This window comes from Nipponia nippon, unplaced genomic scaffold, assembly GCF_047370975.1.
Source record: "Nipponia nippon isolate SJK-2023a ecotype South Korea unplaced genomic scaffold, ASM4737097v1 scaffold_6, whole genome shotgun sequence".
Classification (NCBI taxonomy): Eukaryota; Metazoa; Chordata; class Aves; order Pelecaniformes; family Threskiornithidae; genus Nipponia; species Nipponia nippon.
The window spans coordinates 50526972-50539600 of NW_028262380.1; the positions used below are offsets into that span (position 1 = coordinate 50526972).

Genomic DNA, 12629 nt, shown 5'->3' on the forward strand with positions numbered 1-12629 from the left:
GTGGAAGGTCAAATATGTTTTACAGGGTCTGCCAACTTCTGGGTGCTGGCTAATCCCCACATCAAAACTGAGTGAGAAAACCTCAAATCTGGGAAGTCTGGTTGTTCCTAGATAACTTGATAGGTTTCCCTGCATCTGTGAGGCTGGCTGGGTGTAGACAGTCATTCTGCTTGGGGGCATGTACCTGCCTTTCTCCTTTGATTTGCAGGCCAGGCTTTCAGAAGAGCTCAGCAGCTACCTGTTTTCAGTAAAACCTGGTGCTTTCCTCTTGTAGGAAGCGTTTTAAAACTAAATTGTGGATCAGTGCTCCCATCTGAATGGCTTTGCATACAGATTTGCCTAGACTTGATGCCTGCATGTCACTGTGAGATGAATCCTGTGACCAGAGGGGTTTTCTGTTTTCCTCAGAGCAAATTGGAGCCCTGGCCGGGCAGCACATCGTGCACGTGGCCTGCGGAGAGTCTCACAGCGTGGCGCTCAGCGACCAGGGCCAGCTCTTCTCCTGGGGCGCCGGCAGCGATGGACAGTTGGGCCTCACCACTATAGAAGAGGCAGTGACGGTGCCAAGGTAAATTTTTAACAGGTTCAGGTTTCCTTGAGGCAGCTCCTTGGAGGCGATGCGTCAAGGGTTGCTCGCCTTCCAGCCTGGAGTCAGCGGGAGCACTTTCTCTCAGAGGGGCAGTAATTGGGTAATTGGACACTTCTCACATGGGGATGTAAGGGTGACGACTTCTCTTTTCCATGCTGTACTTATGCTCCCTGAGCCCCGCTGGGATTCAGACAAGTCCTCAGGAGGTTTGGGCAGGACAGGCCTTCTGCCCGTGGGTGCTGGGGGCACAGAGAAGAAAATCAGAGCGTGCTTGGCTTCCTCAGTGAAAAATGCTACTGTGTTTTGTACAGAGCAAGGAGGTGCACAAGGGAGGACCCAAAAATAGAGATGCTGTGTGTGATACCCGTCTCTATTTCAGTCCCTAGGAAGTCCTATGAGATAGGAGATACATTTCAAGAACGGGAAAAAAATATATGGTTGCATGAACTTGCACCTCAGCTCTGAGACTCTTTTGCAGTGTTACCCGTTAGCAGTGAAGTTACTAAGCCAGCCTACTGCAATTCTGAATAGTGAGTGTTGCTCAGAAACTTTAGGGTAGTGCTCAATTTTCTTCATCTGCATACTTATTTAATGTATCTTAACTGTGTCAGAGCACTAGTAGGGTTAAGTGCAAGGACATGTAGATGGTCACAGTGGCCAGTGGCAGACACTAAAACTTCTGCATCCAAAGCAGTTCACAGATGATAAGTCTCAGCTTATCACCATAATAAAGATAACTGATCTCTTTGTACTTAAAGGTGTTGTATCATGCTACATTAATAACAGATGTAGTCTGTCTCTTATTCTGTCTGCCACTGCAGATCCAGTGCAGAGCAGAAGGTTGGGACATCTGTCTAGGGGGGCTGTCATTGTTGAAACAATATTTAAAGGAAAAGAGTTTCAGTCACAAAACATGCATGTTAGAGCTGAAGGGCTCCGTGAGAAGACAGTCCTTAACTTGCAGGTGGCTCTGATATAACAGAGAGAAACAGGCTCACATGTCAATGTGATGGTGCCATTTTAAAAATAACATCTATGTGAAATAACTTGAACCTTTGACATGCTATTCTCTGTACAAAGCACTGAAGAGGTTTTGATGCTGTAACTCATAGGAACTGATAGGCTTCTGACAGCATGAAGAATCTCGATGCCTGAAAAAGAATAGTGAGAGAGAGACCAAGAACCAGCTATTTTCACCATTTCCAGATGGCTGGATTCAGCGTTATGGCAGTAAATGTAGCTGGAGTTAGTAGTCAAGTATCTAAAGGTCTCTGCAGATCTGCATCTGTTATGTATGGATCTGCATCACCTTCAAGACCCCGTTCCTCAGTCTGAAAACAGTAGGTTATGCGTATGTGTAGAACAAATATCTGAATGGAAATCATAATTTTGACCTAAGGTGATACTGTATTTGTGGACACTTATTCTAAAATACTGTCGTCTTCTTTAGGTTGATAAAGAAATTGAACCAACAGACAATACTGCAGGTTTCCTGTGGAAATTGGCATTGCATGGCTTTGGCAGCAGGTACTGTAACATTCATTATTTATTACCAAGATTTGTGCTGTTGTTTTGCACAGTGTCCAAGATTGTATATTTCTGCGTAATTAAACCAAGGACATCCCTGTCCCAACTGGTTTCAGGCCAAATGGGAGGCTATAAAATGAATCAGGTACCATGAATATTGAAGATGAGCTTTGCCAGTACTGTCAAGAAAGAAAACATGACACACAGGCCACCCACTGTCTCACTGGTGAATGATGGCAGGAACACTTAGAAGCTTTCTATCTTGATGTAGAAAAATGTGTGTAATTAATTTCTTTGTGATGAAATTATCCTTGGCTATTACTCTTCTGTATGCATCATATGGACCATTCTTTGTTACGCTGTTTAAGTTACAGCAGTCTGATATTGTATTTTGCACTTAGTTGCACGTCTGTTTATTTTCCCGATGGCTTCAGACTGTGCTTTTATTTTGGCAAAGACTGTCTTGCTTGATTTTTCCATCATGAGGCTTGGGTGGGAGCAAAGTCCCCAGCACCAGTTCTTGTTCATTTTGACAAACTTGCTTTTCTCTTGACCAGCTTTTACTCGCCGTTCTCTTTCTTTCCTTGTTTCAGATGGCCAGTTCTTCACATGGGGGCAGAACAGCTATGGTCAGCTGGGCTTGGGTAAAGAATGTCCCTCCCAAGCCAGTCCACAACGTGTCAAGTCTCTTGATGGGATCCCTTTGGCTCAGGTTGCTGCGGGTGGAGCCCACAGTTTTGCCCTCTCTCTCTCAGGAGCTGTGTTTGGCTGGGGGAAGAACAGCTCAGGACAGCTGGGACTAAGTGATGAACGAGGTATTAAAATTATGCTCCTAGGTGAAAGGAGGGTAGACTTTTTTGGCCTAGTGTCTCTTCACATCGACAGTATATTTTTACTGAGCGGATATGTAACCCTCAGCAACTCCTCTTAGGAGGAGAGGGCAGAGGAACAGTCTCTGATGGACTCTACAGTCTTTTCATACTTAGTAGGAACAGAAACACTTTTTTTTTTTTTCCCCTTGTGGATGTTAGTGGAAATGAGAAAGATCAAAAAGAGAGATCTTTCAAATGTGAGCGTGAATATGCAGGCGTTGAAGGGAGTGCTCATTCTTTCTTCCTCCTCTCAAAAATGCTTTGTCCACATTTTGTTTGAAGTTGATGTGGAGGAAAGGCTCTCCCTGCAGAACAGCAGGCTGAACCCATCTCCTTATTTGCCAACATCTTTTTGACTGGTGAGCAACTGTATGCTACAAAATGATGGCAACACTGAGTATCTCAGTATTGTAAAATGTTGTCTAGTTTATTGGTGACGTGATTTGTAAGACACACAGGTAGTTTTTTTCAGGTGGCCATGTTCAGTGAAGTGTAGCCACCAACAGACTTGAAGACAGGTTTATAAATGAGGCTGAAGAGTGGGTATGACATTACTACTAGTCTGAAAAGCCCAGGTCTCCCCTCCTTGTTGTTAACACATTCTTAACTTTTTTGCAAAAGCAAGTGAGTGAAAGATTTTCTTTGGAGCTTTAGACCAACCTCTTCATAGTTTTCTGCATAGTTGATGAGTAGCTTTAAATATCAAGGCAAGTTACTGAGTGTGGGTGTGATACCTACCATGCATGGATAATTTATTTTGCATGGGTGAGTACATGAGGTGTATATATCTGTAAATGTTAGGTTGCAGAATGTAGTAGCATATAAATACTGGATGTTGCAAGAGAAAAGCGTTGTGTCACAATTTGTGTACCTATAATGGAATGATGCATTTTGACAACCCACCCTACCAATTGAAACATGTATTTAAAGCGATTACTCAAAAGCAGCCTGTAGTTTAGCAAAGGATGCTCAAATGTTATATGCATCATTTCACCTTGCTTTACACTTCTAGGAGTATGAAACACAACTGTAAGACTTGTTACATACCTTGCATTCTCTCAAAAATGCTCCAGGTCTATTCTCTTGTGCTATATGTAAGCTAGAGCTGATCTTGTATAAGAGCAGCTATGTTCTTTCCATGTAGACTGGCAGATAAATGCTTCTCATTTCAACAAAGCTGCAGTTTATATATGAGAGGCTTGCTTTGACATGGGGCTAATCTTAGATGAACATATAAGGGGCATCTACTGGTGGGGCTGTGTTGGCCAGGGATCATACTCTGCTTACCCTTGATACATGACACTGTAGTAAATACTTGATATTTATGGTAAGTGAATCATGGTAAGGCAGTGTGAATTATACTTGGTGAACATGAACAGCAAAGTCTACAAACATGAGTAGTCTGCAGCACTGTTACTTAAACAATTATGCTGTAGAGGTAAGAAGTATCATTCCTATCAAAATAAAGATCAGAGTGCTAAAATACAGAACAAAGTAAATGAAAAAATCTGCTCTCATTTCTAAATCCATGAAAATGTGACCGTTTTCCTTTCACTACCCAGAAAAAAGCACCTGTCAAATCCTTGGGTGAGAGTCTTAAAAAATGGACAACTTCTATAGGTAGGAACCTGATTTTTTGTTGGTATGAAGTAAGCAGCTGCTTCCCGTACTATCTAACTGGTTTGGGGTGCCTACTGCTCCTTGAAATGCTCAGCTTTTATTTTATTTTTACATCAGGAAAACATGTAACCTTGCTTAGTGTATTCATCCTCGGGAGACCCACTTTTAATGATTAGAATGTCAGAGTGAAGGAGAAAAGCATCATTTAACGGTTGGCAGAGATTAGCCTTTGCAAGTAGGAGGATCTTCTTAAAGGATGACAACAGAAGGAAGGCTAGTCATTTAAATACACCTTGGGATTCAGCTTGTCATGTGTGTTGCACTGATGTCTCCCATGTGTCAGGATTGTTCTGTATGGAAAAGGTCTAAGCAAGGTTTTGGAAACAAATGTTTGCAGTTGTCAGCGAGGAGTCTGTAATGGAACATGAGGCTGAAGGTGGATGTAGGTAGGCTGCACTCCTCATACCTCCCAAACTGCAAGTGCGTGCTGAGTTTATACAAGATTCTCAATATTTGCATTCTTGCTCTGGACAATCTTCCTTGAGCCAGGACAAATCTTTTAAGAATTGGAGGAGGAAAGCAGCAGCAAAGTACTCAAGGACGTGGGTTTTTTCCCACAGTTGCTAAAACTTCCATTGCACACACAGACCACATCTGAAAATCAAACTGCCAGTGGTTTTCCCAGCCACATAGGTTTGTGTTTATGAAACAGCTCCTTTATTTTGTCTTCAATGCAGACCGAGAATCCCCTTGTCATGTGAAGCTGTTGCGGTCTCAGAAGGTTGTTTACATCAGCTGTGGAGAGGAACACACAGCAGTTCTGACAAAGGTAAAGATGCTAACCTGGGAACCCTGGCTGCTATCTCACCTGCCTGATGGTTTCGCATTAGTTTCCTGGGTAATGGTAGAAAAGAATAGATTGACTTAACCAAATTCCATCCGACTCCAGTAAAAGAAACTAAATGGAAAGTATAGTCTTCTTATAATGTATTCTGAGATTCATTGCCAACATGTTCCATTGCTGGTTTTGAGGATGATGATGTTAGTAATCCATGACAATGAATAGTAAAACTCGGGTGAATCGCTCAAAGAAATTAGCTTTGAGCAAAAAAATTAACAAACATATATCCAAAGGGGTAAAAATAGCATTTTGTTGGAAGATAAAAGGAGAGTGATACTGTGCATCAGAATAAAAGGCAAGTCAAAACGAATGGGTGTTTAAATGAAACGTTAGTGTCCCTTGCAGCATTTACAAGAGGTTTTCAGTTCCAAACCTGCTGTTTCCAAGTGGTGTATAGCTTAGTGGACAGAGGACAGGGCTAGGATTTGGTAGATCACTGCTCAGTTCTTGCCTTGCCTCTGCCACTTCCTAGGTGTTGCTTCCTTTTTTCGTGCCTCAGTGTTCTCCACTGTAAAATGAATTAAAACAGCTGACACTGGGATTCCTGTGGGAAACACACTGTAGAAGATCAGTTATGTAGAAGCTCTTCTTCAAGGGAAAAGGTCACAGTCCTTTTGATCAGCAGTTGACAGAGATGGTGTAAAGTACTGTGCAAATGGGTGCTACTCAGCCATGTTTAAACCTGCTGGGATTTCAGACTCATCTTGTGATGGTAGGGGGAAGCTGGATTAGTGCAGACATACCTAAAGATAATTGTCAGTCTCTGATGGGTGGCAAGGTAGATATTTGGAAGCTGCATTAGCAGAATCCAGGTTTCTTTTCTGAATCCTTTGGAAATCCCTAGCAATCTCTGCCTAAGCTTGGGCTCGTACTGCAACTGTAGTCAGAGAGAAACTACTAGGTTATGGGTCCCTAAATGGAGAATATGCTGTTTGATTTGCTAACAGAGTGGAGGGGTGTTCACGTTCGGTGCAGGTTCCTGCGGGCAACTGGGACATGACTCCATGAATGATGAAGTGAACCCCCGAAGAGTTCTTGAGCTAATGGGCAGTGAAGTGTCCCAGATTGCTTGTGGCAGGTGAGTCCTGTGTGCAGTCAGAAATTTTATTTGGTGGAGGTTAATGCTGACACTGAGTCTATAAATAGGGGGAATAGTCTTGCTTCTGCATCCTACGTGTCAAAACTAAGTTAATTTAAATTTTACTTCCCATAAGAATATCAAGGCCCTCTAAAGGAGGTTGTTTTTTAATTGGGGTTGTTCCCTGTGCTGTAACTTGGTAAAAGATACCTTTCCCTCTTAATAATTCAGCAAGACTTTAGAGCAGCAGCCCCTTTGGTCACAAGTTTCCAGCCTCTTTCGTGAAAAGAGAGCTGGTAACACTGGTGCTGTGTTGTTGCCTTTTGATATATACAGGCTTAGCAAATGACTAAGCTAATTCTGTCTGTGAGCCTGATACTAGCTGTATGCTGGCACATGCTGCTCTTTGTCACTTCCACCTGAAGAGCTCCATCCCATAAACTGGTGCCATCAGGTGGCAAAAACTGAGCATTGGTGCTAGTGTAAAGATGCTGCTTTGCACCAGCTTCTGGCCTAGGAGAACCGAGAATAAGTTTTAGGCTCTGTGTGTTTGTTTTGTTTTGGTTTTTTTTTCTTTTAATTGTTAAACAAGGCCCAAACTTTGTACCTGTCTCCGTTACAGACATCACACTTTAGCCTTTGTGCCTTCTTCAGGAATGATCTATGCATTTGGCTGTGGAACAAGAGGCCAGCTGGGAACGGGGCACACTTGCAATGTTAAGTGTCCCTCTCCTGTCAAAGGTCACTGGGCAGCTCACAATGGGCAACTCTCAGGGAAACCTGGTACGTACTATGCGCGATTTGGAGTCGCAAATGGACATAAATAATTTCATTTCACCCATGGCTGTCTAAAGACATCTTGACATTGTTCTGTGAAAGTTCTTGAAATAGCAAAAGAAACTCATGCTCCTGTCCCAAATGCACTATGGAAATTACTGGGTGACCTCTTGCTCTCTCTGTTAATGTGTGCCCTCTCCCTTTCTCTTTTCATGGCAGAGCTCAACATTTGGCGATCTTGAGCCTTCATGAAATTGTACTAATACTGATTTCTGAGGGCTTTGTTTTCTCTGTAAAACCCCCATTGCGGTTTAAAAATTACAACTTTTCCCTTCTGCCAGGCGCCGTGTTATCTCTCAAGAAAGTGTTACAGTGCTTGAATTCCAACTGATTTCAGCCTGGCCTTCAAGGGACCTGGGAGCTCCTTGTAGTGTAAAGCCTGAGACGCTGGCAGTGCAGATGTAGGGGAAAAGGCACAGTAGGAATTTGATTCATCAACCTCTAACACAACTGTGTCTCTTTCTTCAACAGATGCCTGTAAATATCACATTGTTAAACATATCTTCTCTGGAGGAGACCAAACATTTGTGCTTTGCTCCAAATATGAGGTAAAACAAATTAAGTATCTCTCAAGTCCGCTCCCCTGTCCCAGCCTTCACAATGCATCTTTTGTTTTTGGTAATACCTCCTGAAAATGAGGTGTTGCTTTGGAGTCCATTCTGCCTTCCAAACCTTACCAAGGGTGACAGTTTTTACAGGGATTTACAACTTTTAGGAGTGGCTGAAAGTTGCCTTCTTTTAGAGGCATATCAAAGAGTCATTGGGAAGACACTGATTTCAGTTTGATCAGCAGGGAGGGGAGTCCAGTCTCCTTTGCAGATTGGAAATGAGGGGCTACTTTCCTCCTGAGACACTGGGGTCCACAAGTAGGACCGTGGACCATGTACACCGGGGTTTTGCCAAGATATACTAGATGGAGGGCTGAATGCTAAATTGGTTTTTCTGCTTCCGTCTTCTTATTTCTTTCAAGAAGTGTTTGGCATACATGTTTGAGGTGTGGAAATAGGTCTAGAATACATGTACTAAGCCTGTAGTTATATGTGATGCTATTTAAGAGGGCTTTGGTACGTTTAAGGAAATGATATTTTATTTTTTTCCTTTTCCTCTTTTTAAAAATGTATTTGATGATGATCTTGTTTTTTTCCATACCTTTCCATGCCTTTCCTTTTGGACTTCTTAGTAATGCCACAGCTTCCTAACCAAGCCTGTTCAGAGACCACACTAAGGAAGCTATCAGTTATATATAGAAAACAGATTATGAATAAGAAGGAATTGTTTTACAAGCCTTGTCTTTGCTGAAATCTGTATCTTCTCACAGAATTCCTTGCCTGCTGATGATTTCCGGACCATAAATGAAACACGTTACACCTGTTTAATAAATGATGAAACTATAGATGTCTGGAGGCAAAAGCTTTTAGAAAAGAACAGTTCTAATTCTGTCAAGTAGGTATTGTGGCACTGGACAAGCCTTTTGTTGAAAGTTTTATTTAAATAATTTTGTTGGCTTCCGTGCCATGCTTTCACTTGAAATTTAGCAGCCTTTTCAAGTGTCGTTCTTGGTCATATCGAAGGGGAGGACAGTTGCCAGTCACAAGGCTGCCAGGTTAGAGCTTCCGAGCAAAACCAGAGGAATTTGAGGCTGCCTCAGAACATTGCAAATGGTGGGTGGGAAATGGATTTTAAGGTTGTCCTTTCTTGCAGCAAGAACTTGTGAACAGACTGATTAAATTCCTTCCCCTGTATGCCTGCCATGAGAAGGGCAGAACAGGTGGAAAGGAGGCACTGCTAACATCCCTCCTTTCAAAGAGGGATGTTTCATGATCCTGAATGAACCACTTACCCTCTATACCTCTGAAGAGGTGATCATGACATTGTTTCCCATAGAAGGAAGAGAGCTGAAGAGATTTGTTGGGGCTTCTGTTCATAACCTCTATCTCTGTTTTCTTTTGTCTTCCTGCTGCAAACAGTAATGTTGTCCAGATACTGTCCTCAGCTGCCTGCTGGAACGGAAGCTTCTTGGAGAAGAAGTAAGTGGCAAACAGAGTCCAGAAGTGTGGCTTTCCCTTGAGGCAGGCTGGAATCCCTTTACTTCACTCACTGCTGCACTGGGATTTGATTTTTATGATCAGACAGGCGACGGGGGCAGAGAGTGTCCACTAAGAGGTGGGTGGTCAGAGCTGGGTAAGGAAGGCAAATGGTCTAAGAAAGTGCATGGTGAGTGTACTGTAAGCGGCACAGATTCCTTGGAGTCATCACAACTATTATTTTTCCTTTTGAAATGAATATCAACATCTTTAAAAGAGAAGGATAGGAATACAATATTAAGGGAAGTGGGTGATGCCAGGTATCTGAAGTCTCTTACCCAGCAGAGCTAGCTGGTGGGGGCTGGTGCATGTGGAGGTATACTTCAACACAGGCTGTACTTGAAAAATACATCTGGGCAGCATCGAAGCACTTTCCTGTTAGGTGACATCAGTTGTGGAAAGCTTTGTGCTTCTGCTTACAAGAGCAGGAATTTCAAATGGGTGTAACCAACAATAGGTGGTGACAAGGTTGTAATGGGCATAGCTGAGTCAAAGGCTGTGGGTTGGGAAGGATTGTGTTGGCTTCGTCTGTAAATGTTGGGGAGGTAACAGCATAAGATGAGGAGGAGGAGAAATTTTTTATGGTGATGTGATGAGTAAATGACCTGTAACTAGGTGAAGTAAAGCTTTGTTACTCTGAGTAATCCTTGAGTAATATTTTCCAAGCGCAACTTGAAAAAGAAAACAATTTGCTCGTTATTCTTGTGTTTTTCCGCTTGTCCAATGGTTTCTTCTTTAGCGTTGTGACAAGGCAGCGTGTTACTGCATCAGGAGAGATGTATCATGTTGGTTTAAAACACCTGAGATATCCAAGTTGTTGAGTCACTGTAAATAGTCCCACGTCTCCTTTGAATGTGGAAATGAGTGAAGTTTATGACTTCATCACTCCAATGCAGTTCTCCTTCCACTTTAATGATGTCTTGGTTAGTGCAGGACTTCACTTTTACAGAAAGTCTTTGACTAAATGAATGATAAAATTTGAAGCCACCATACACTGAAGTGAGGCTGTATTTAACCATGTACCTTTATATGTGAAGCCTTATGTCATGGTGCACTTGACAGAAGTACCCTAGTATATCCTTCCAATATCCTAATGCCCTATAGGCCTGTTTGCAATACAGCATTGTGGCACACAGGGTTAGATGGAAAAGCAGCTTTTCTATGGCTGTGTGACTGGGCACGCTCCAGTACTACTGCATATCACAGCCTGAAGCGCTCTGTACTGCAGTGTGACTCTGAGGAGCTGTTTCCATCCTGGTGCCTGTGCTGGTACGGAAATAGCCATCCTGCTACAGCAGGCTATGTTTAGCTTCTCGTATCGTTATAGCCACACCAGCAAACTGACAAATGCATCCCATCTTTAATAGCTACCTTTTCCTTTGGTGTCTAATACAGCACAGTATCAGATGAGTAGTGACAGACTTGGGAAATCCTTGAGGTCAATGGGATTGTAGCAACGACCTTTTTTACTAGCAACTGCAAGGTTTTATGTGCCGCTTTACTGCAGACAATGGTGCTGAGAGCCTCTGCTACAGATGCTGATCGTGCTCTAGATGCTGAGCTAGGTAACTTACCTGCTGGCCTGGGCATTCAGTGTTGCTAGATCTGGCTGTTAGGCTATTGTCTTCCACACGCTTGCCTTCATTATCCCTCTTACACAGGTAGCCTAAGTAAATTCCAGCCTTTCAAGCACAGCAGAAAGGACAGCAGATGTTTGCCGCAGCTAAAGAGCATGTGAAAACTGTTCTCAGCTGTGCTGTGTTTTGGTTGTGGTCATTGTTTAGTTTTAGAAAATTTGAGAGCGGAATTACCAACAAGCTACTCTGAATATCTTCCCCTGTTTTCTTTTGAAAAGCCTCATCTGATGTTCCCTTGTATAGCAGTCAATGTTGTCTTATGCATCACCCTTCCCTTTCTTACTGGGTGTGTTTAAACAGATTTTGCTATAAACGTAGTGTATATGAAGACAACACAGAGGATCGTGATACGTATGATCGATACATATTTTATAGGCTTTTAAGCAGTCCGGCCTGTCTAGGCAGGCTCTTAGGTCAGTGAAGGAGTTCTGGGGAAATCAAAGGCTTCGATAAAGTGTTTCTCTTTAAGAATCCCAACTCTAACCAAGGCCCAGAGGAATTCAGAACAGAGAGTTGTGCATCTTGTCTTTAGCAACAAGATTCCAACTTCTGCTTTGTTTCTAGTCTGATTAATTCCCTAGAGGTAATTTCCCCATTGCTTGCTCTCAGGCCATGCCAATACACGGGTAATGGTGTCTCTTCCTTAAACTTAAGCCTGTCTGTCTGGGATTTTTTTAAAGAATTGATGAACATTTTAAAACCAGTCCGAAGATCCCAGGGATTGACCTGAACTCCACCAGAGTGCTGTTTGAGAAGCTGATGAACTCTCAGCACTCCATTCTCCTAGACCAGGTATTGCACCTCTGGGGTTTTGGGTATTGGGAGGGGAAATAAAGCCTTTGTCCCTCTGTAACGTGCAAGTAACGGCAGCTTTTCTGGGGAAGGGTTGTATTGCAGATCCGCAGGCCACATCCTTCATGGTGTCAATGGATACTTCTCCACTGACCTGGGCTGATTTTCACCTTCTCAGAATGTGTCTCTAAGACTTGTTTTTTTAAAAAGTTTTATCTCATGGCGTTTAATACTTGAAATGGCTGCTGAAATTAATTCTGTGTATGTTATACTTGTAAATAACGACTATGTGCTCATTTATTCCCTGTCAGGAGTTGAGTACTTTATGGCTGTATAGTTTATTCTAACTACTTTTCTCATGTGTGCAGAGCTGTTAGATAAAATTGTGTTTGTTTCCCATGCTGTTTTTTAGCTATAATCTTTATAGGTGGGGTTTTTTTACTCTGGGTTTGACTTTTAAAGCAGGGATGTGACCTTAACAAGAGGGGTTAACTAACCTCTAACCAGCCCTCTAAAAACCTATCCAAATGTTTGTGCATTTTGGAAAAATCAGAGTTTAGTCCTGTCCTGTGGAGTATTGTTAAGAGATCATCAGCAAAAGCTGGTAAGTCCACCCATGCCGAGTGTGCTCCATTTCATCAGTTCTTACACATCATCTACGTTGTAGGTCCTCTGTCGCCCAGGATAAGTTG

At 42.6% G+C, this 12629-nt stretch overlaps 1 protein-coding gene across 5 annotated transcripts in view; it reads left to right on the forward strand.

Moving 5' to 3' along the window:
- The window catches only part of HERC3 (HECT and RLD domain containing E3 ubiquitin protein ligase 3), a 56004-nt gene that overhangs the window by 20042 nt on the left and 23333 nt on the right, over positions 1 to 12629 (forward strand). For all 5 annotated transcript variants that reach the window (XR_015700194.1, XR_015700193.1, XR_015700195.1 and 2 more), the window contains exons 3-12: positions 409 to 568; positions 2040 to 2116; positions 2710 to 2931; positions 5346 to 5437; positions 6457 to 6587; positions 7210 to 7370; positions 7896 to 7972; positions 8743 to 8867; positions 9392 to 9451; positions 11826 to 11937. Coding sequence is in view for 1 of the 5 variants with exons in the window: in XM_087738109.1 (XP_087594235.1) it covers positions 409 to 568; positions 2040 to 2116; positions 2710 to 2931; positions 5346 to 5437; positions 6457 to 6587; positions 7210 to 7370; positions 7896 to 7972; positions 8743 to 8867; positions 9392 to 9451; positions 11826 to 11937 (1217 nt within the window). In the remaining 4 variants the exon portion in view is untranslated. The remainder of the gene's footprint in view (positions 1 to 408; positions 569 to 2039; positions 2117 to 2709; positions 2932 to 5345; positions 5438 to 6456; positions 6588 to 7209; positions 7371 to 7895; positions 7973 to 8742; positions 8868 to 9391; positions 9452 to 11825; positions 11938 to 12629) is intronic.